This window comes from Sipha flava, unplaced genomic scaffold (genome assembly GCF_003268045.1).
Source record: "Sipha flava isolate LNK unplaced genomic scaffold, YSA_version1 73_pilon_pilon, whole genome shotgun sequence".
Lineage (NCBI taxonomy): Eukaryota > Metazoa > Arthropoda > Insecta > Hemiptera > Aphididae > Sipha > Sipha flava.
Window position 1 is genome coordinate 385,638 of NW_020273613.1, and position 21,731 is coordinate 407,368.

At 28.9% G+C, this 21,731-nt stretch overlaps 1 protein-coding gene across 2 annotated transcripts in view; it reads left to right on the forward strand.

Annotated features, from left to right (window-relative positions):
* The window catches only part of LOC112692403 (hypoxia-inducible factor 1-alpha-like), a 55,445-nt gene extending 34,216 nt beyond the window's left edge, over nt 1-21,229 (forward strand). The window contains exons 8-12 of one of the 2 annotated variants that reach the window (XM_025567069.1): nt 15,782-16,182; nt 16,264-16,708; nt 16,979-17,190; nt 17,315-17,466; nt 19,452-21,229. In XM_025567069.1, coding sequence (XP_025422854.1) covers nt 15,782-16,182; nt 16,264-16,708; nt 16,979-17,190; nt 17,315-17,466; nt 19,452-19,697 — 1,456 coding nt within the window. In that variant the 3' untranslated portion in view covers nt 19,698-21,229. Of the gene's footprint in view, nt 1-15,781; nt 16,183-16,263; nt 16,709-16,978; nt 17,191-17,314; nt 17,482-19,451 lie in introns of both variants that reach the window. The other variant, XM_025567068.1, reaches the window with a different exon arrangement.
* The last annotated feature ends 502 nt before the right edge of the window (nt 21,230-21,731 follow it).

Below are 21,731 nucleotides of genomic sequence, written 5' to 3' on the forward strand. Positions count from 1 at the left end.
AAGCATATATACATTACATATTTTGACTTTTTAAATGGCTAGCTAAATATTCTATACAATTTTTCTATTTACCTAAAGGACTGGATGAACAGTTAGAATTAATATTCTGAGTGAAATAGATTATTTTATATTCTGACTTTTATTAATGACTTATAAATTATATGATTTATGTAACTAATTACTTAAAACTTATATGTTTATTTATTGCTGTGTCAATTTTTATTTTTATTTTGTACAAATGTAAATTTATTCAAATATTTAATTATGGAAATGTATTTTCGAATTATTACTATAAAAAATCGACATTTGGAATAAAACAAAAAAAAAATATATATAATTTTTGGTTAACTTTTAAGATTTTATTATTTATTATAATTGTAAGTTTTATTGTTATGTTACAAATAATTGTCTTGCTGTTTGTAATTTAAAAAAAATAAAATTGAGTCTTCGAATGAATTAACTCTCTATTTTGATGATTATAGTTAAACTATAAGATAATTTCTCTACAAAAACGTCTGTTCTCCACAATTCTGTAGGGAATAATAAGCTATTTCAAATTTAAAACCACGGGCTTAAAATTTTTTTTAAATTTTACAGGCTTATTTTAATTGTTTTGTCTTGTTCTTTAATGCACATTCATGTTATTTAATTTTGTTTTATAATTCAACTTCATTATATTAGTTAAAATTAAATTTTAACAAAATAAGTTTTCTGGTTATCATTTACATAAACATATGTCTATATATTTACGTATCCAGTTTTTTATCATTTGTGTTTTAAATGGTGCCAAGATAACATTCTGTTCTGGTATACTTCAGTTATCAGACGCATCATACGTAATGTTGATTACTTTATGTAAATTTTAATGTGTAATTAGTTAAAACATTATTAAACCCATTTATCTTATGTTGTGACTCTGTTCTATTTATTTAAACATAGGACATTTTTCATGCATACTTTATAAATATTTTTAGTTTTTTAGTGTACAAATATTGATCTTCGAAGCAACGTTTTAAATTCGAATTTTTGAATCTTTTATATATTTAAAATATAACTAGATTGTTATTTGAAAAAAAAAACATAATAAAATATGATCAATTCTTATTTACGATATAAGTTGTACATAATAAGGTCTTAAAATTAAGGAAGACCATTTAAAATAATTTATTCAATTAAATTTATTTAAACATATTTAACTATCATTTTCTTACCATGATTTCATATAAAATACACAAATTTACATCCATTGCGCAACTATGTTGGCGATAAAAATCGCTATGATAAAATTTGTTAGTCTTCTGCTTTTTAATTTTTTACTTATCTGTTTTCGAAGTTTATCTGATATAATTTTTGTATAACGGAACTATCATACTAAAAACAAAAAATATATCAATCCAGACTAAACGGTTTTTATTGCACTTTTGTTTTGTTTCGTGACCCATGTTAATAGATCAAAAACAAAGTTTATATGTATATAGTTAAAAAATTGTATACTCGATATATATCATATATTATATAATATCAAACTTATTGGATGAGCTTATTTATAATTTTTTAAATAATTAATTCAAACCTGTGGTTATGATTTTAAAAATTACAATAACGTGGAAAATATAAGTTTTAAAATATAGAATAGCTACAAAAATACCATTGGTTAGTTCACTCAAGATTTTTTAAAAGTTGGTTATTGTAAATACTTTGAGTACTTGTTTTATTGTTATAATAGGACTTTTATCGTTTGATAACTTTATAATTAAAAATATTTAAATTTTTATCCAAAAAATTGTATAAATTATGAATGAAAATCATGAAATAAATCTCATCAGAAGATTATAGAATTTTTATATTCTCTTATAACTTTTTTGACGATTTTCACACAACATTAAAACAGTAGTCTCAAACTGCTCATTTTTTTTTATCTTCATGTCCGACAACTTGTGTTATTAAATGCTTATTAAATGTATTAAGAAAACATGGCTTTGTTGAATTTTATGGGAAACGTTTCCATGATTTCTGTTTGTGTACAATAAAGATTCATTAAGAAAGAGAAACCAGGACAATTTTTTGCACTATGTCATTAGTTGGAATTCTTATTTCAAGAATAAGTCTTGCTATAGTTTTAAATAAAATTAATTTTTTTCATATCTATGACTAATTGACTGACCATAATATTCATGAATTTTTTAACGATACAACTATTTATGATGTACGTATTTCATTACTTTTCTTAGTATAATTCAGTTTATTATATTGATTGTCAATTGTATTTTAATGAAATAGCATTACATTTTTTTTTTACTTGATTTTAGAGATAATTATTTTTCCCCCTCTACAATTTTATTTATAGGTGCCCTTGATTATATACAGCATTTAGCATATACATATATTTATGAATTTTTGTATTCATGTACAGGGTAATTATGTTTAGACGTCATAGCTCAAGAGGTTGTAAATAATTTTAATCTATATTTATGTTATATTGATACAAATCACTGGAGATAACACCTTGAATTTGAAAATATTTCATATTTTTTTTTTTTATGTCAAAGGCTAATTAGGTAATTTTGTTCATCTCCTATTAAATATTGTTTTACGTTCTATACCTACGTATAATTTGGTAAGATATATATAGATTTTTTTTTTTTATTAAATTAAATTAATTACATTTTTTTATTATTTCCTCTTGTTTGTAGTGTATTCAATTCACGTTACACATGCATATATAATTCAAATCATTTACGATGATAAACAAAATCATACCGTACATCGTACCGTAATTATCAGTTTGTGTGCTGGTACGTAGTTACCTGGTGGTAATTATTATTTAAATATTATTTCGTCGAATTCGATAGAATATATCCGATTTTAGATAAATTTAATTTGAAACCGTTTTATGAACTCATAGCGGAAACTTAATTTACTTTATTGTGTGATTTATATCTTCGCAGATGAACAGGGACGGTGTGAGGGGGTGGGCAATAGGGGCAGTTGCCCAGGGCCCCGCGCCTTAAATTATAATTAAGGCCCCGTGGTTCTGATTTAACTCAACTTAAAATATTTAATTAATATAAATTATAAGACTCAACATTTATGGGCTGGCTAGCCGGCCTGCGAAAAGGATAACTACGACCCAAACAAACCAAATATATGTGACACTGTAAAGTATATACCATAATCTGTGATCCGCAGCTTATTGTAACATGCGACAAGAGCATGGCGTTAGAACCAAATTTGTAATTGTAATTATTTAAATAAACTATGGTGGTGGACCGTGGGAACGCAGAGCAGAGGCAGTACTCCCCCGGTCCGACGATACCAAGATAAAAAAAAAAAAAGTAGTAGTAGTAGTATTAGTAGTAGTAGTAGTATTAGTAGTAGTAGTAGTAGTAGTAGTAGTAGTATTAGTAGTAGTAGTATTAGTAGTAATAGTAGTTATTATTAGTAGTAGTAGTAGTAGTAGTACATAGTATAGGGACATCGCCTCGATGTATAACTCTATTTCTGAACGTTTCTAAAATTAGCGGCCCGCTGTGTAAAATTTTTCTCCAACAATGAAAACAAGGCCATACACTTGCCTTGAGTAACTTCTTGTCGCTGCATTAGAATTTTTTCATACCTATTGATAGTGTTGTTATCGCGGTGATGATGATAATTTGTTATACACTTATAATTTACTAGCTCTTACTTTCCGTCCTTATGTATTATATTATATCGTTTTATTATCAAATAGGTATAAATATACGTATACATGTATTCATTTATTTATTATGCAGCGCGCGCTAAATTACTAATTGAAAATATAATTCTGAACTTGCATCAATAATGAGAACTTTATAAAATTATATTCACAAGAAAATATATTTTGGACGATCGATCAACATATTTTTATAGCGTTGTCTTAACTATGTCTGTTGGCAATTCTGTTAGGTTTGGATATATTTATGATCGAACAATAAAATTCAAATGTAAACACACTGTATTACATTTTATTTTGTCGTTGTTCGGACGATAGAGTATTTATGCATATTAAAAACGAGTGCGTATAGGTATGATTTTTCGTTTTTATGTGTATAGTACTTAGGTACATGTCATTTGAGTACCGTTTTCTGTCTAAGTATAGTTGATGTTAATCATGTGTCGATTTCAACGTTTTTATATCGACGACGAGGTGTTTGTTCTACACATTTGTAAAAATAATTGTTTTTCTTGTAAATTACATTTATAATGTCGGTCTGTTATTAAATTATGAATTACATAGATTTATAAAATATCTACGTGGATTTCATATCTAAAGAAATCGTTTATTACGATTATTTACATATTATATCGATTGTGCATGGCATTATTTACCAATAGTAATTGTTGGTTCTTGTATTTGTACTTCAAAAATATAATTTCAACTAAACCTAAGGTTGTTTTTGTATGTTTATTTTATTCTATTAACTATTAGAAAAATGTCTCAATTAAATTATTTAATTTGTCTCACAAATTTAACAGGAATAAATCATTTGGAAATTGTAAAGTAAACAATTATTTAAAATACTACTAAAATTTTTCCATAATTATTTCAAGCTTTTACCATAAGTAATAATACTTTTTATTTATGCTTTGTGCATGGTTATTTTTCAATGAACATTCGCAAATAATAATCGTTATTTTAAGTAATAAGTTTACACGGCTGAAAACAATTATGTTAACCTTAACAAATTACTTAAGAATATTTATAAACTGTGTGTATTAATCATACGTTTATGTTTCGTTCAATGTACATAAAAACAAACTGCAGGACTTATCTTGGGTCATATTACCTAACTTTTTTTTTTTGTAGATTGGTTTCTATAATAATTATGTACCATGTACATACGATAAACACACAGAAGCATATAATGCTTTAAATATAATGAATATTCATTAATGTAATTACAAAAACAAAATTGAAATTTGTTTTTAGTTTTCGTTTTAGACTTCTAATGAATTTGTGAAAATCAAGTTATAAATACAATTTATTTTGGTATAATATTAATGAAAATTGGTTTATATTTTACGAATAATAGATTTGTCTCAATCAAGTACGACGATACTGTTTAAAAATATTTTTTACATTTTAAATTAAAAAGTGTACTTTAGAATAATAATTCTAATAATTTATTAATAACTTCTCGACTCTGTAGCTCTGTAAGAAAATCAATACTTTAACTTGTATTCTTTGATTTTATAGTATTTATAATATATTATATTTATACTTTACGCTTGTAATAAACTTAACCTGTAGTTATACTTAGTATACAATAGAAAATTTCATTAATAATTGTTGTACCTTATATTAAATGTCTTTGTAATTTGAAGCGAAAAAACCTATCACATAATTAATTCCATTACGTCAATGAATCAAAATTCATAAGTTATTAATTTGAGATGTATTGAAGTAGTGAAGTTTGTTAGTGTGAAAAAAATGTACGATAAAATATTAACTAATATGACGAGGTCTGTTCTATTTTAGCGAATACCTAACTCAAATAGTTACGTTTAAATAAGTAGATAAAGAATTTAATAGATTTTTAAGTAGTGTCGTCGTTTCTCGTTAACTAATTAATGAATTTTAATTAAATTATAATTATTAAAAAAATAAAATAAAACTACTGATATTCCTTTACTGTAGTTATTCAACATAAACAACTGATAAAAAGTTTTAATTTAGTGTTAGACACGAAATATTGTAAATTATTAACTACTTGACGTTTTCTTACCAAACACTAAGCAGTAGGGCATGCTTTTATGGTAATTTCATATGAAACTAAGTTTAAATGTATGTATGCATATATATATATATATATATGTATGTGTGTGTGTGTGTGTGTGTGTGTGTGTATGTGTCTATAGTTTTCTTACATAATTATAATGACGTCTAGCAGTACAAAAATGAGGTTTTTTTTACACATTATGAAAATGTATCTATTTAATATTTGATTGTTATACCATTCATCATAATATCGTAATTTTTTTTTTTAATTAAAATTTATATCGTTTGGAAATTTACGTCTTAGTTTAAGTGTATTTTACAATGAATAAATTTAGAATATTTTTAACTATTACTTTGTAGTTAGTACCGTATAATAAACTAAAGTGCATTCATTCAAACAATTTTTTTTTTTTTTAGTTTGTATATACATATAAAAAAATAATTATTATGATATAATTATAATAAAGTTGATAGTTTTTAAGTGTTGTACTTTAAAACGAACAGTTATTTGATTTCTTCTTTCGATAATAATCATACAAAAATTGTATAACAGTGTTATCGAGATTGATTAATCGAGAGTCACTGAAACAAAATACAACTGATGAATTTGTAGATGGGTATCATTATACTGTCAAACAATAAATCAGGATTATTGTGTGAAAACATTAATTAAATAATGTCATTAAACACATGACCTTAGATTTCGCAAATCTTAAATCAAAATATTTTTGTTGGACTTATTTTATGCTTTATTTTATTTTTTGAATATCTGTATATCTTATACTTATTTTTACAAATAATTCTGATATCCGGTCATTATTGAGTTGTTATAGTAAAGTAAATATATATATTTATTTTTGTATTAATTCATAAAATATTTTATTAAAATTAAGTTATACCAAACACAATTAAAAATAAAGTTCTAAATGATTCCGTAACAAATTAATTAAAAAAATTTGTTGGTTTTAATTTATTGTCCTTGGTTTCAAATTATTTTACTAATTAACAGTTTTTTATATTAAAACCTGTAGCATGTTTTCATAATGTATAAAAAATTATTAATGTAATATTAAATTTATTTAGTGGCCATAGCAAAGTTTGTAACATAATTGTTTGCTGACGTTTGGAGAGTTTTTGTTGTTAATTTAAAATTTAAATAGTATAAAAATTGTATTCTTACGGGTATTATTACTGGTATATCAGATTTGGTTTCAAAACGTGAAGCCGCGTTGATTCTTGGGTTTGTTACAAATGGTAACCTTTCCGAATTGGTTCTCTGATTATTAAAAAGGGTATATTGGAATTGGTTCCCGAGTTCCCGGGTCAAAGCATTTTCAATTTTTCTTCCCAGTTTATGTAGACTTAAATTTTTACATTTTATGAAGGTATAATTAAAAATTGTGGCTTTTTTCATAACTTTTTTTTTTTTTTTTTTAATTCAATATCTTTTTTTAATTCGTCCATTTCTGTTTTTCTATAGTTATGTATGTATTTGTACTATTAAGGTAAATATGTTTAGTGAACATTTTTTATAAATTCTATTTATTTCATTATTTTCATATTTATCCATTTCTATTTTTATAAATATTTCTTTATTTTAGATTCTGAGTGAAGTGAAGTATTTTATAGTTTTGTAATATTGTTTATTTTTTATTTTTTTTTCCGTATACACTTTTATTTGGATAGAAATTCTAGTTCAAAAGTTTCATCTAGAAACTTTTTAGATTTGAAATCGGCTTGCGGGTGGTACTTCAAAGAGATCTTTTTACCAAAATCTCAATAGTTTTTTTCAGGCGTGAAAAAAGACAAGTTTTTTCCTATTTGAAAATATTTTCAAAGGAAAAGTACTTATGGTTTAAGTATAGTACTTTGAAAATACATAATTTTTGATAGTTTTTATGTAATAACATTTTTATTTTTGAATATTAAAATTTTCAAGTCATAAATATCACTTTACTCATTTACTTTCCTAATGATACTAAAAATATTCAAAAGTCGTTAGTCAGGATTTTATTTTATTAAGGTTTAAGTAAATTATTTTACAATTTTTATGGAGTTTACTGGTTTTAAATACATTTTCAATTTAAAATGTTTATTGAAAAAAATTGGTCCATCCAATTTCTTGAAACTTTAGATTTTAAGAAAATACATTTTGAATCATTTTTCTTATAGTTGATAGTACAATTAAGTATACTTTTTTTGATAAAATAATTCTTACAAAATCTAAAATGCTTTTTCCATAATATTTTTCTAATTACAAAATAGTAAGGGAAGCATTGCTCTGTTAGAGGTAGGTAGTTGTCTCTTTTCATTTCCCTAGCTTACGCCTATGTATGTTTATATTGTTTACCTGCTATGAATTAATTAAAAGGACCATAAATATAATTAGATTATAATATGCGGTTCCGTGACTTATGTATCATGATGGCAAGAAACAGACAATACATCATACATTTTACATATTTTGACATATTATTTTGAGTTAAATTTTAAAGAGATTTCATACGATAATATAATACTGGTTATCAACTGAACTTGAAAGTTGTTACTCTGAAATTGTAGCAAAATGTAAAATGTAGGTGAATAAAAATAAAATAACTCATGATGTGTCTCTGGAGTATAATTGTTATTTCTCGATAAGTATTATATTATAATAATTTTAAACTCTAATGCCACTAAGTAATTATATTAAAATATTTTGTGATTTTTACTATACAACTCTTTAACTGTGTAGGGAACACAGTAATATATTCTCTAATCAAATAGTTTCGGTTAGTAAAATACTTTTGAAAACCGTAAACGTATAAAACGAAATCTCTTGTATTTTACTCCACGGAAATATAAGATAGAAATTTTTATTTTAGATTTGTGTTAATTAAATTACAAATAATTTTTATAAGTTTCTTTTGGTATTATATTATAGGTAATAATTTTGCATCGAATATTAATATTAGTTAGTTATGTTATACTGTAGTCACTTTAGTATTATTTTGTTCTTTATATTGAAAGTTTTCATGAATAGTCTTTTGTACGGCCGACTTGTGACATATATACCATTAAAAAATTATTATAAAATAAAATAAACGCAAAAAACCATTGTTTTTGCAATCAATTAACTAAAATTAATTTTGATTAATAAATACATTTTCGTTATTTATTTTTAACTTTTATTCATATTGGGCACTCTTTAGACAAGTGATTAGTAAATTTTATATAATTATGTTTTGATTATTTGTCGAAATTTTTGTCTATTCTTATTTGGATTAGTTTAAACAAATTTTATAAAATAAATTAAACTTAAGATGAATAATTGTTATTATGTTCAATGAGTTTAATAGTAGTTAATTAAATCGTTGTTTTTCTGAACTTTTTCCACACTATTATATCCATTCAATGGTATACTACTAAAAACTCAGAAAAAAACATAATTTAAAATTACTTTAATCATTTCAATAATGAAATAATCATATATGTTTTCATCTATTAAAAAATAAAAAGTTAATACAAATGTATCAATATATTGTTAAATGTTAAGATTTTAACGGCGAAAAGTATTGAGAAAAAAACAACTGTTTATTGTGGTCTCTTACATTTTAAAGATTCCAATTAATAAAATCCAATAAGACAATTTTAATTAAAATTTTTATAAATTAATATAGAAAAATTAAAGTAATTTTTTTTTGCAGTAGATATGTCTTAAAATTACATACCTTAATCCATTTCTAATAATTAAATTAGAACACCGTTTATCTCATATATGTATGTATTTCAACAAATCAGTTGTTTGATTAAAATGAATTTTTATAAAATAATTTATTCTCAAATCATTAAATGTTTATATATAAAACGATGGATAACTGATAAGTTGTTGGTGTGTGCTTCAAATCTTAATATTAGTATGGTTAAATAAAAAGATCTGTGGCACTTCAATTATTTTACCATACAGAAAATGCCTTTTTCCGGAAAAAAAAAAAATCGTGGGTTCAAAACAAAATAATACGTAGGCTCTATTGCCCTGTGCCTATATACTGCCCCAGAATTTACACGTATTCGACATCGGCGATAATCATGTGCACACACAACATTTATATATTGGGTATCAAACCGTAGCCAATACAAATAAAACAAAATAATTTGGATCACAATCAAGAAATAAAATATTTCTGCTGGGAAGATGTTTATGTCAATTTATTTAGTAGCAATATAAAATCTAACTGTGCATTGGTTAATGTTATTGCGATTTCGCCGTTGATTTGAAATACAATGACGCGAACGGAAACGTTATTGTAGTTTTGTCAGTTTTAACAGCTACAGCGTTTTCGCCATGAATCATTTAATTTAATTTTGTCACTTCGTCGCGGAACCAGGCAGATATGTATGTGTTATTATCGGAATTTTTACGAATTGTTGGATTAGTCGTGTAAATTTGAATAGTTTTAAATTAATTTTGTGTATTAAATCGTTGATATACACGTTTACAAAACAATTATTCGGGTCCAAAGTTATTAAATAACAACAACTGAGAAGGATAATATAATATTATTAAATTTTAGATCACAAATAAAAATTTAATTAATCATTAGCTTATTTAATGTGGTTCGGTATCGAATAAACAAATTAAGTCTCTGTATATTCGATTGATAAGGTAAATACTGAAATAGTGTTCAACATAAAATTGTGAATCCAGTTGATAACATTATTAAATTAATTTATTTTAGACATGATTTTAGATATATTATTTCAACACTAATTTGATTTACATTTTTTTTTTAAACTTATTAAATTTTTTATTTATTTTTTTAGTTGAAATCAGGTTCATTAAATATATAATAAATCATCGATAATAATGTGTTATCTGTTTTAAAAATAATTTTTTCCATCGATCTTAACAGTTATATTTGAATTATATTATTGTATAGGTATCAACTAATGTTTCTTGATGTATTTTTTCATATAGTCTTACCACAATAATAAGAACAAAATTATAACATTTTGCACACATACTTTTATAATCAGGGGTTTCCATATTCATCCTCAAATAATCTACAATCTAATGGAAAATGTATATTTTAAGTACTCATAGTACAAACAATTAAAAGTTGTCTATAATAATCTAATCAAATTAATCGTGTTTTATGGATTCTATGATTTTTTGATTTCTTTTGAAACAAATATATTGCACTAAAATACTAGTTATACAATTGTATTTCAAGTAAAATGTGTAGTTTAAACTATTGCCAGTAGATAAAAATTATTTTAGTTACTTTAATTTATTGATTCACTTTTGTTATGTATAATATACGGTTCAAACTCCATTCTTGCATTTCAAAAGTTTGAAGACCCTTGCGGTAGACCGTTAAAACCTTATAGATGCATATATCATGGGAATATTATTTGATTTTGTTATAGAATGAAAAGAAACGAATAAATAATTAATGACGTAAATTTTAGTTTGTTTCTTTGGGAACTTCTTTTTGAAAATAGTTATATTGTTGTTTGATAATATCTCTTTCGTCGTTCCCAAAACTAACCCACCATCCGATGCATCGACTTGGTTTTATTTTGTGTTATGTATCAGTGTGCTACAAATAGTGAGTTATCATGAGGTCGGCTTGCGCGTAGAAAAAAGGGCATAAGTAGGATTTTCGAAACAGACCCGACGATAGATTCAATATATTATTCCCATAATGATCTTATAGAACGCACGTATATGTATGAGTGTTTTTATATATTTTATTTATGAACCAGTAATTATTTAGTCAGAGACGGTGAGTCTGACTCTTTTTCGCAAACTAATGCACAGTCACCAAGTGTTTTAATTTATTCACGAGGCAAACGCCTAGATACTAGTGGTTCGTGATTTAGGCACATAAAGATCTCGCGTATATCTTATGTATATAATATATATGTGTATACACTGAACTAGGGCGTGTGCTATGCTAAAGCGCGAGGCAGCAAAGTGTTCTCATAAATTTCGTCTCATATTTTAAAATACGAACATTTAAACCGGTTGCAAACGTACAGTTGTATACACCCGTATACGAATTATCGACGACAAATGCAACATTATTGTAAGCATTGAAAATCTAGTTATAGTTCATGTAATAATATATTCATTTTCGTTCGATAATTCGAAAAAATTAATAAATATGTTTTAAACATCTTACCGCGCAAAATGTTTTTCGTCGTTCTATGCCGTTCGTCGAGTTGAATTTTGACACTGGATTTGTTTATGGAAATGCACGCGCTTTTCTATTTTAAGATTATAGAATTTTTAACACTGAGAGTGTTTTATACGTACTCGTACATATTATATTTACGTGCGTAACTCTTGACTATTCATGTCATTAGAAAAAAAAAAAACGACAAATAATAAATAACATAATTATCTAAACATATCTTATGTAGAATGATGTTCATCATTGTCGATTAAATAGTTAATGTGATAACGTGTTGATACTCGTGTTATTCCACGTCGATCGCGAATAACTTAATTTCTCAATAAAAAAAAAAAAAAACAAATTTTATTCGTTTAAAAAAATGCAATTCGTTCTAACGAGAATCAAAACTAATAAAAACAAATATTTTTCTTTGATCATCAGATAGACTGCAGCTATTTATGCATTTAAAATTACTTAGTATAATTTGTCACTAGCGGCCAATGGCGACAGCGTTATAACTGTCTCATTTTCACACTACGTGTTTCTATATTATATTCGAATTATGATCGTTGAAATTACCTATTGGTATTTAATAGTGGTATCAATGTTTTTAATTGATGTTCATCTTCATAATTATTATCTTTATTATTATTGTTATTGTTGTTCGGTGTAAAGAGTAATTACACCAAAAATCGTTATTGAAAATACTATTTCCGATACAGTTGTAATGAAATCGAACTTTTGCGAACATCTATTGTCATTGTTTAACATATAGTTCATCATTTACGTAATAATGTTGCTTTATTTTTATTTTTTATACTTATGACTATTTATATCATTATATAACGAAAATGGATGTTGATCAAAAAATACAAATTACAACATCCTATTTAAGACAGAAAAAAATTCGTACATTAAACTTTTATGCATGCATAACCGGGTGATTTTTTTTTTTGGCGTAAAGCACTCATTTTCCTCTTGATCAATTTATGTTTGTAAAAAAAAAAATCATTTTTTTTTTTAAGTCATTATACTTCACAACGCGTTTGTGAACTAATCATATTTGTAAATGTAATAATTTTTCGATTTTTTTCGTTGGCGATTTTTATTTTTTATTTTATATTCCTCAAATACACTGTAATATATTACCACTATGTTCTGCTACCTGAAACTTAAAATTTTGCTTCAGTCTTATGAATTTAGTTGATATATGTTGTAAAATAATAAAGTGGAAAAACTTTTAAAAAAATAATTATTAGAAAGTACAGATATCTAATTTGTTTGCAAAACGTTGTATATTGAAATAACTTAAAATTAGACATTTAAAATTATTTATATTCAAAATCGCTTAAACTGACCATTAAAAAGAGTGGTCGACAGCAAAATACCGCTTTTTATACGATGGGCTTGCGTTAATAAATATTTCGTAAACTAATAATTTAAATACCTAAATCATATTATTCTGTACTTAAATTAAGTATACTTATCTATAGAATCCTGTTGGCAATTGTAGTGTTATGAAATAAAAAGGTCTAAAGGGAGTAAGAGAAATAAAACAAATCGAGATCGCGTATATTGATTAGATAGATATAGCATACGTCAGAGCCTTATTTACAATTGTTATTTTTACGTGGAAAGAAATGGAATAAGAAAGAAAGAAAAAAATCTAAATATTTTTTACAATATAGTATACCTATTATACTTACGTACGTATGTTATTATTGTATTTTATTAATAGGTTATCAACGTGTATTGACAGGTATATTATATTATATTATACTTTACATTAATGAACCTAATCTGTGTTCTCGAGCACGTGAATCGTGAATGTTGTAGTTGTATTACTGTTAGATAAAAATTTGACAAAACGATGATAATAGTATAATTGAAATTTATGTTTTTCGTTTCCCTTGCCGGTAAGTAAATGTTTGTAATAGTGGTCACTCTGTCTCACAGCTGTCGACTGGTCTAGTCTAGACTTGAATAATATTATTCAGTTGCGTGCTAGCTGCCAGTTAATTTTTTTTTTTTTTAAGTTTCGTGTGATCTCTTTCGTACACTTTAAAACGAATAGCATTAGTTTTGTTTTACTTTGGTTTTTAATAATAGATCTAAAGTTTAAATTCCTATTAGTAGTACAAACGTTTTATTAATTTTATTATAATTTTTATTATTTTAATATTATTTGGTTTTTTTTCATTTGTTATTTATTTTAAGGTAAATGCAACTGGCAAATTATTAATTATTTTTTTATTTACTATCGTGGTATTATACTTGCACCAGATCGATTTAAACTCAATCGCGTGTTAATATTGTTATAGTGTCTTTAACAATTTTTCGGCTAAAAATGTACTGTTCTCACTTCCTGTTATTTTTAATAGTTTTTATGTACTTAAACGTTTTTAATTTTTTTCTTACGCCCGGGGACGCGTGTTTATTTTTTACGAATAATGATAGTAAATTTACCTTTTTCAATCGTATCTCTAAACTGTCATAAAAAGCAGCAGTTTTTGCTACGATTAAGACGCTGTAATACTTTATAATTAAGCCGGTATTAATTTCATTATATGTATTCAACGCAGAATAAATCGAAACGTCTTGAAGATATGATGGTTGTTTATTTTTCATTCTTCTAACAAATGTCTTACGTTATAATAGGTTCTAAACGATGTAAGTACACGGTTTGTTGGTACCTTGTATATTTATTATTAATTGTTCACTATTTCACTTTTACTTTTTTATGGACACCGCAGCAAATTAATGCATTTATGCCAAATTATATACATTAATCTGAAATATTTGGCTCTCGGCTTCGATGAAGTAGTAATGTGTACGGGAATGTGGTTTGGATTGTAAAGCGTCAATTATCGAAATATTTTATTCTTTGTTTATTTTTTTAATTTTTTTATTGCATCTCCACTCGGAAACTTTATATTGAATTGATGTACGTTTGTAATTCGTATTCATGTAAATGTCAGCAGTTAACAGTTCGTTGACCAGTCGTATACTGTCGATTATAACTATTATTATTGTTATTATTATTTTTATTATTATAGTTATTTTAATTATTAATAATATTTAATACATCTTAACAAGTATTTGGGCTTAAAAAATAAAACCTAACCGACAAAATGTATTGAAGCTTTATTAGCCGTTGCTAAACAAAAAACCTTGGTGTGGTTTCCCATAAAATATGAATGAAATTGTTTATTTTTAATACGTTGATTAAAATCTTAATGAGTAATTAAATTTAACGAATTAAAGTTGGTGAATACGTAATTTATCTCTATAGAAGCTGATTTGAAAAAAAAATCGTAATTTATTTGAAGAAAAAAAGTAATTTTATTGATCGTAGTTCAATAATTCGATGGACTATGCTGATAAAAATGAAATACACCGACAACACATTTAACTAGTGTACTCTTATCAACACTATTATTCTTCAGCAAGTTCTAGCATATTAATATGCCGTTATTGATAACGGAGATGCTGCACCAAATTGATTAGGTAACAGAGCGGCCTTGAACTTTTTGCTCATAAAAGCCGAACTTTTAAATCTTTCCACCAATATCTGTGTTGCAAAATATATTTCGATAGTTATCATTCATTCTATACTCTCATGTTACTTCTATCGTTTTCGCTGTGAACTTCTGGGCAATCGAAAATAAACGTCCCAATTGGCACATTCTTTTCGGTCTCCGGTTGCCAAGTAGAAGAGGAAAAAGAAAGGCAATTAGAAAGAAATATTATAAAATTGATAATGCGAGAAAAAGAAAAATCAAAATACCCGTACGCATAACTTATTATTGTGTTGTGCTACATGAAAAACCATTTTTCTTTCATTGTTTTAACACGTTATTCGTTTTGTTTGTTTTTACAGTGGCGTGGAATACGGCGACGAAATATACTCATTGTGTCAAGTGCCAACAGTCGTTAAACCCACCATAGAAGCCAAGCCGCTGCCACCTCAGCAGCAACCTGCAACTGCGATCAAGAAATCGTCCACCAAAAAGGTTTTCAGACCAAAGGCCCTGGTGGATTCCACTACGTTTTTGTTGCCGTCTGGCAATGGACCAGTTTACTTGGATGTGAAAAATCAACCGAAGGTACTATCGGCACCGGCACGAGCTGTAGCATCATCGACTGCCAACGTCTTCAAGAAAAAGCAACAAGTCTGCTCGGAGAGCCCGAAAGCCACCACAGCCAATATATTCGCCCCGCGGACCAAAGATATGAACAAAGGTTTCTTGACGTTCTCGGATGACGACACGGGACTGACCAGTAAATCGCTTTTCCATATTTCCACCTCGGAAAATCCCTAACCCGTTTTTTCTAAATTTTTTTTTGTTTCCTCTTTTAAAGTGCTCAAAGACGAACCTGAAGATCTAACTCACTTGGCTCCGACTGCTGGTGATGTGTGCGTACCGCTGGACACGTGCGGCCTCGGTCACTTGGGTTTCGTCATGTCCGACGTGTTGGACGATTTGATCCTAACCGACTGTTCGCTCGCGCCGTTCGACTCACTACCCGCATCTTCTCTGCACGATACGTACTCGTCAACCAGCTCACCGTCACCGATGCAAAACGTTGGCGAAGATCTGTCGCAGCAGACCGCCGATCTGTGCGACCCTACCATGTCCTCATTGTTGGGAATGGACTTAGATAATAGCCCAAACGACCTGGACCTCGACCTATCGCTGAAAAACCAATACATACCCATGTACGAAGACGACCTGTATCCGCTGTTGTCGGGTGACTTACTTTGGGGCAGCGATAGATCTCCGTCGCCGAAACCGACTACGAACTGGTATTAGAATAATTGAAGATTAGTTGGCCGCGGGGGGGGAGGCACGTGCTCGTATAGGTGAACTCTTATCGTAAAGGTCATTCTAGACGAGACTTGGTAGTTTGAGATTATGTAGATATCGAGAAGTTAGTTGGCACATAAACTATGTGACGGTAAGAGGGATCAAAAAGGATAATATAGACGTGCATTTAGGGTGACCCCTCATCGTTTGCTGATAGATCTTGTTTCGTCCGCGGACTTGAGCTTACGTTTTAACTTATTTTGTTGTAGGCACATACCTACTACGGCTAACATGCATGACACCTGCTGTAAAGATGTTCCAACGTCACCGAGTTTGGCCAAGTTACTGAAAACTGAGGTAGCCGCTGCGTCTTGTAAACAGCAGCAACAGCACTTCGGCAGTAGTGACGGGGACTCTTGGGGGTCGATTAGCAAAATGTTGCATCAAAGGTACAATACGGGTGGTGCTATTGAGGTGACAGGTAAGGATCACTCGATTACTATAACGTATAGGAAGGAGGCGGGGGAGAGGACCGTAGAAATAGAGATCCTTTCTCCTGAGGTACGAACGTGAATGTTGATTTTTCCCGTGATATCCTTCCGCAGACGATCATCAACTGGACAGCATGTGCAGGACAAATAGTGGCGTGAAACGGGTCGGTCATAACGCGAGTCCGACTCCTTCGCCATGGAAACGTTGCAAGCAAGAGGAGACGGCCAAACAAGGGACGTCCAACAGCGTGCTAATGAACCTGCTGGTGAGCGGATGCGACGTGAGTGCCGGTTACGTGTGTTTCACGTCGTCTAAACAGAAAAACACCGGGATCGCGACTGATACCGTGGTCCCTGCACCGCAGCGTTCCTCGCGTTTCTATCACCACCACCGGCAGCTACAGCACGTTGCCCCGCAGCGGCATAGCGCTGTGACGGCTAAGTGACGTGAAAAAGCTCTAACTGGTTAAACCGTTAGGCGTGATCTTTAGATATATAAATTATACGTGTTTGTTTTAAAGTATACGGGCGCGGGCATGTCGTCCTCTTATACACTCCTACCCATCCCTCCACTGGGTTGCCTAAAATTGTTTAAGTATAAGCTGGAAGTTCGGCTTCTGTCGGTGTTTGCCGCGATGTTATTATATTTTTCCTAATACTGATATTCGACGTCTGTGCTCCGTGTACAAAATACATAGTTTATAATTTGAAATATAGTCGAAGAAGAGAAGAATTAACGATGGATATATAAAGTATTTTTGCTCGTGTGTAGCGTATAGATACGAGACAATTCGTGTGCTCGTGAGCAACATTCAGGAGCATTTCCGTATACAAAACTCACCTAACATATACTACATATGCTATATTATGTTGTTATATATTGTTTCTTCTTTAGTTAAAATAAAACGGTGAAAATAATAATAATCATCCTAACACTTTTAGTCTCGGTCTATCTATATGTATTTTGTTTAGTCGTTCTTTATATATTATTATTATTATGTGTAAATCGGACGACCAATGTTTTCAGATCCTGCGGTGGTGTACATTGTCATCGACATCGTTAATTGTTTATACAATGTCTTGATACTTGTTATTATACGTAATTTATGATAATATAATATTTATAATACACATGCATATTATTTTGTTTTAAAAATAATTTTGTCGATAATAAAGAACGAAACTTTTTGGTTTTTATATTGCTCTCTTGATCATCCTTTTGGCACTGCAGTATTGTATAATGATAAATAAATGAACGCTCCTCTTTGGCTCGTTGTAGATTTGTAAAAAAAAATTATGTCCTAACACGAACGCGTGTTACGTGTTTTTTTCCTTTACACTCGAAAAAAATAAATATTTCTATCAGCCGCCACGGCTATAACGTTGTTACTGCTACTGTAACGTCGTCGACGTGTATTATTTTATTTTGGTCACACGTGGCTATTTATAAATCATTATGATGATCGTTGCTAATGCGTCAAAACCTATGTTCTCACGATCATCTGTGGATTATTTCAGTAGTCTAGAAAAAAAATCACTCGTTGCCACGATTCATGTACATTATTGTTGCAATACCTTTATAGACATTTATTGTAAATCTAAAGATGTACGACGACTATCGATGACAATAAAGCATCACGTTTATTAAGACAATATATGCAAAACGCACGTTTCTGTTGATAAATCGTTTTTGGATAGTTAATTCGTACAACATATACCGTCAACAAGTGCGATTGATGTCGAACGGCATTATATTTCAAACAATGTGTGCGAAAATCTATTTTTGACGAAACTAATCGAATTGGCTAAAAAGTGCGCGTATAAGAGGGTATTATCTGGAGTAGGCTGTGGTTTTTTCCATTCGAAAGCTTGCATCGAAATCATTGTACTGTAAATTAGTTCTCATTATTCGTGTGCACATTCAGTCGGGCGGGGAAGGAGGTGAACGTAAAACTTTAATGGCATCCTAACCCACCACCAGGGTATGAAGAAGAACACGTCGGCATAGGAAAAGCGTAGACCATATGGTTTTTCCTCGTAATTATTTAATGTCCCTTTGCCGTTTTTCCTTAAAAAAAATATCTATATCTAATATCGTTGTGAATGCACGTTTGCTTATCATCGCGTATATGTAGACGACGTGATTTCTGGTGTTGTGTTTATGTATTACTGCTGTAGTATCGTTGTTGTTAACTGTTTTTTTTTTTATTTATTATATTTATATATAATATATATTATATTTATATTACAGAACAATGCAGTCGAAAATCTTAGGGACAAGCTAGTAATGAAAAAATCGGCGGTCAAAGACGAAGCGCAGCCGAAACACCGATCACGGCTAAAGAGCTCGTGTCTGTTGGACCCGGGCAGCAAGGCCATACCGTCGTTAATGGACCTGACCGAGCAGGACTACGACGTTAACGCGCCAGCGGACGGTGTGCTGTTGCAGGGTGCGGAGCTACTGAAAGCTCTAGAAATCGGCAACATCACCACGTGAACACGGATTTCCAATGACGACGACGAAGCAAACAGAGAGGATTGTAAACACGTGTTCTCCCTCCACTGCCGTCGAAATCTCGTGTCCGTCTATATATGTGCATACACACATATATATATATATATATATATTATATTTTGTAATAGATTATAATTTTTAATTTTCGTTTTTTTTCTCCGTCTCTCCAATTCGATTACATATTAGTAAACACTTCGTACGACAATATAATATAATATCGTTATTACGTTGTAGTTGTATAATATATGTGAATGCGCAGAGCCCGTCTGTTTACGTGCGACACACACGCACGCGGAGCATCTTCGAAACGAATGTTATTATTATTATATTATATTACAACGACGTGATTATAATAATATTGAAGCCGAAGGGTTCGTCGCGAACAACAACATCGATCGGCCATCCATGTTATCTCCAGTCGCTGTTGGAAATATTTATGATGTGCGCCCGAATTTTGTTTTGATCTCAAATAACAGGTTATTTTCCGTCACTCATCCTTAGGTTATTATCGTTGTTGTGTTCTGTACGTTCGATGCACCATATTGGACAACATCTACGTACATCTTTATGGTATAGCAATATCTGAATTGAATTGTAGTATTGCTTAGACGAGCAATATTGTAATTATTATCGTTTATCTTCTCTGCAAATTTTTTCCTCGTGTTCGACACCTCGTTTCAACGTGTTTCGTATACCATGTTTCGCGTGTATCACGCTCTGCAGGCTCTGCGTTATAAAATATATTATACCTTCGACCTTTATTGTTTTGCATTTTATAGTTGCTTGTTATACCGCTTAGTTTTTAATCTTCTTTATTTTCTATTTACTGAAAAATAATACGCATTAACTACGTGGCGCGTGCTTGTGTTGGTTTTGGGATAAAACGTTTTTCACTCCGCGTAATAAACGATTTAATTTTTATTTGGTCTATCTCATTTGATACGATTCCGATATGATTATTGTAATTGTAATTATCATTTTCATTGTTGTTGTCAGCGATAAACTCGTTACAATTGATCTTTAAATGTTTAAGTTATAAAATTAACAATTTCTTCTTTTTCTACGTTCGATGTGAACTTTATATAATCTCTTTAGGTTACCGAAATTAACGTATAATATGTGATTGTAATTTTAATGTTTATTTCTTTTTAAATGGAGGGGACGAATGTTTAAAGATTGTAGTACAAAAAAAAAAAAATAATAATAATTTCAACCCTTTACCTGTGTAGAGACGCAATTTAGCGTAAAATATAAGAGTAAAATTGTTTTTATTTTTTCTGATTTGCGTCTTATATTAAGGCTAACGGTTTTTATAATTATTATTATATTTTTTTTTTCGTTATCGAGGAAAATGAATACTGCAAATGAAGAGAACGGTGAAAGTTTTGTAGTATTCGTCCGAATGCTCAAATATTATTTTGTATAATTCTTTTTTAGATGGAAAAATTATATTTAGTGATATTTATTAAGGACATTTTTCATGATTGTAAGCGTAATATATTTTTCGATACATATATTTTGTTCAATTATTATAATTTTTATTTTTGTTTTTGATTTTTTTTTTGTCTCCGTAGTTATTTTAGTTAAGCAGTTTATATTGTTTGCTGCGTATTCATAAATATTTATCTAATATTAAACATAACCATATAATAATATTATACTGTTGTCGCATTTCAATGTACTTCCTGAGTCATCCATTCACATAACTAACCGCTGTGGTTTCCTCGCTTCAATGAGATCTTTGTGCTTGTGAAAACATTTTATCGTTTTATTTTTATATCTCAACGAATTAATCCGTGCGAGTCCACTCTCAGAGTAGTAATGTATGTTATATAGGGTGTTTCAAAAAGAACGCAAGATTTAAATCTGCTATGTATTAAATTTATTTCTTTTAAAAAAACTTAACAAATATATCATTCTCTTCAGAAGAAGTTAAGGCTTAACAGTAGAAAACAATATCGGGCTAGGATCCTCTCTACTGGCCCTATAGGCGATTATTCTGTCCATAAAATTTAC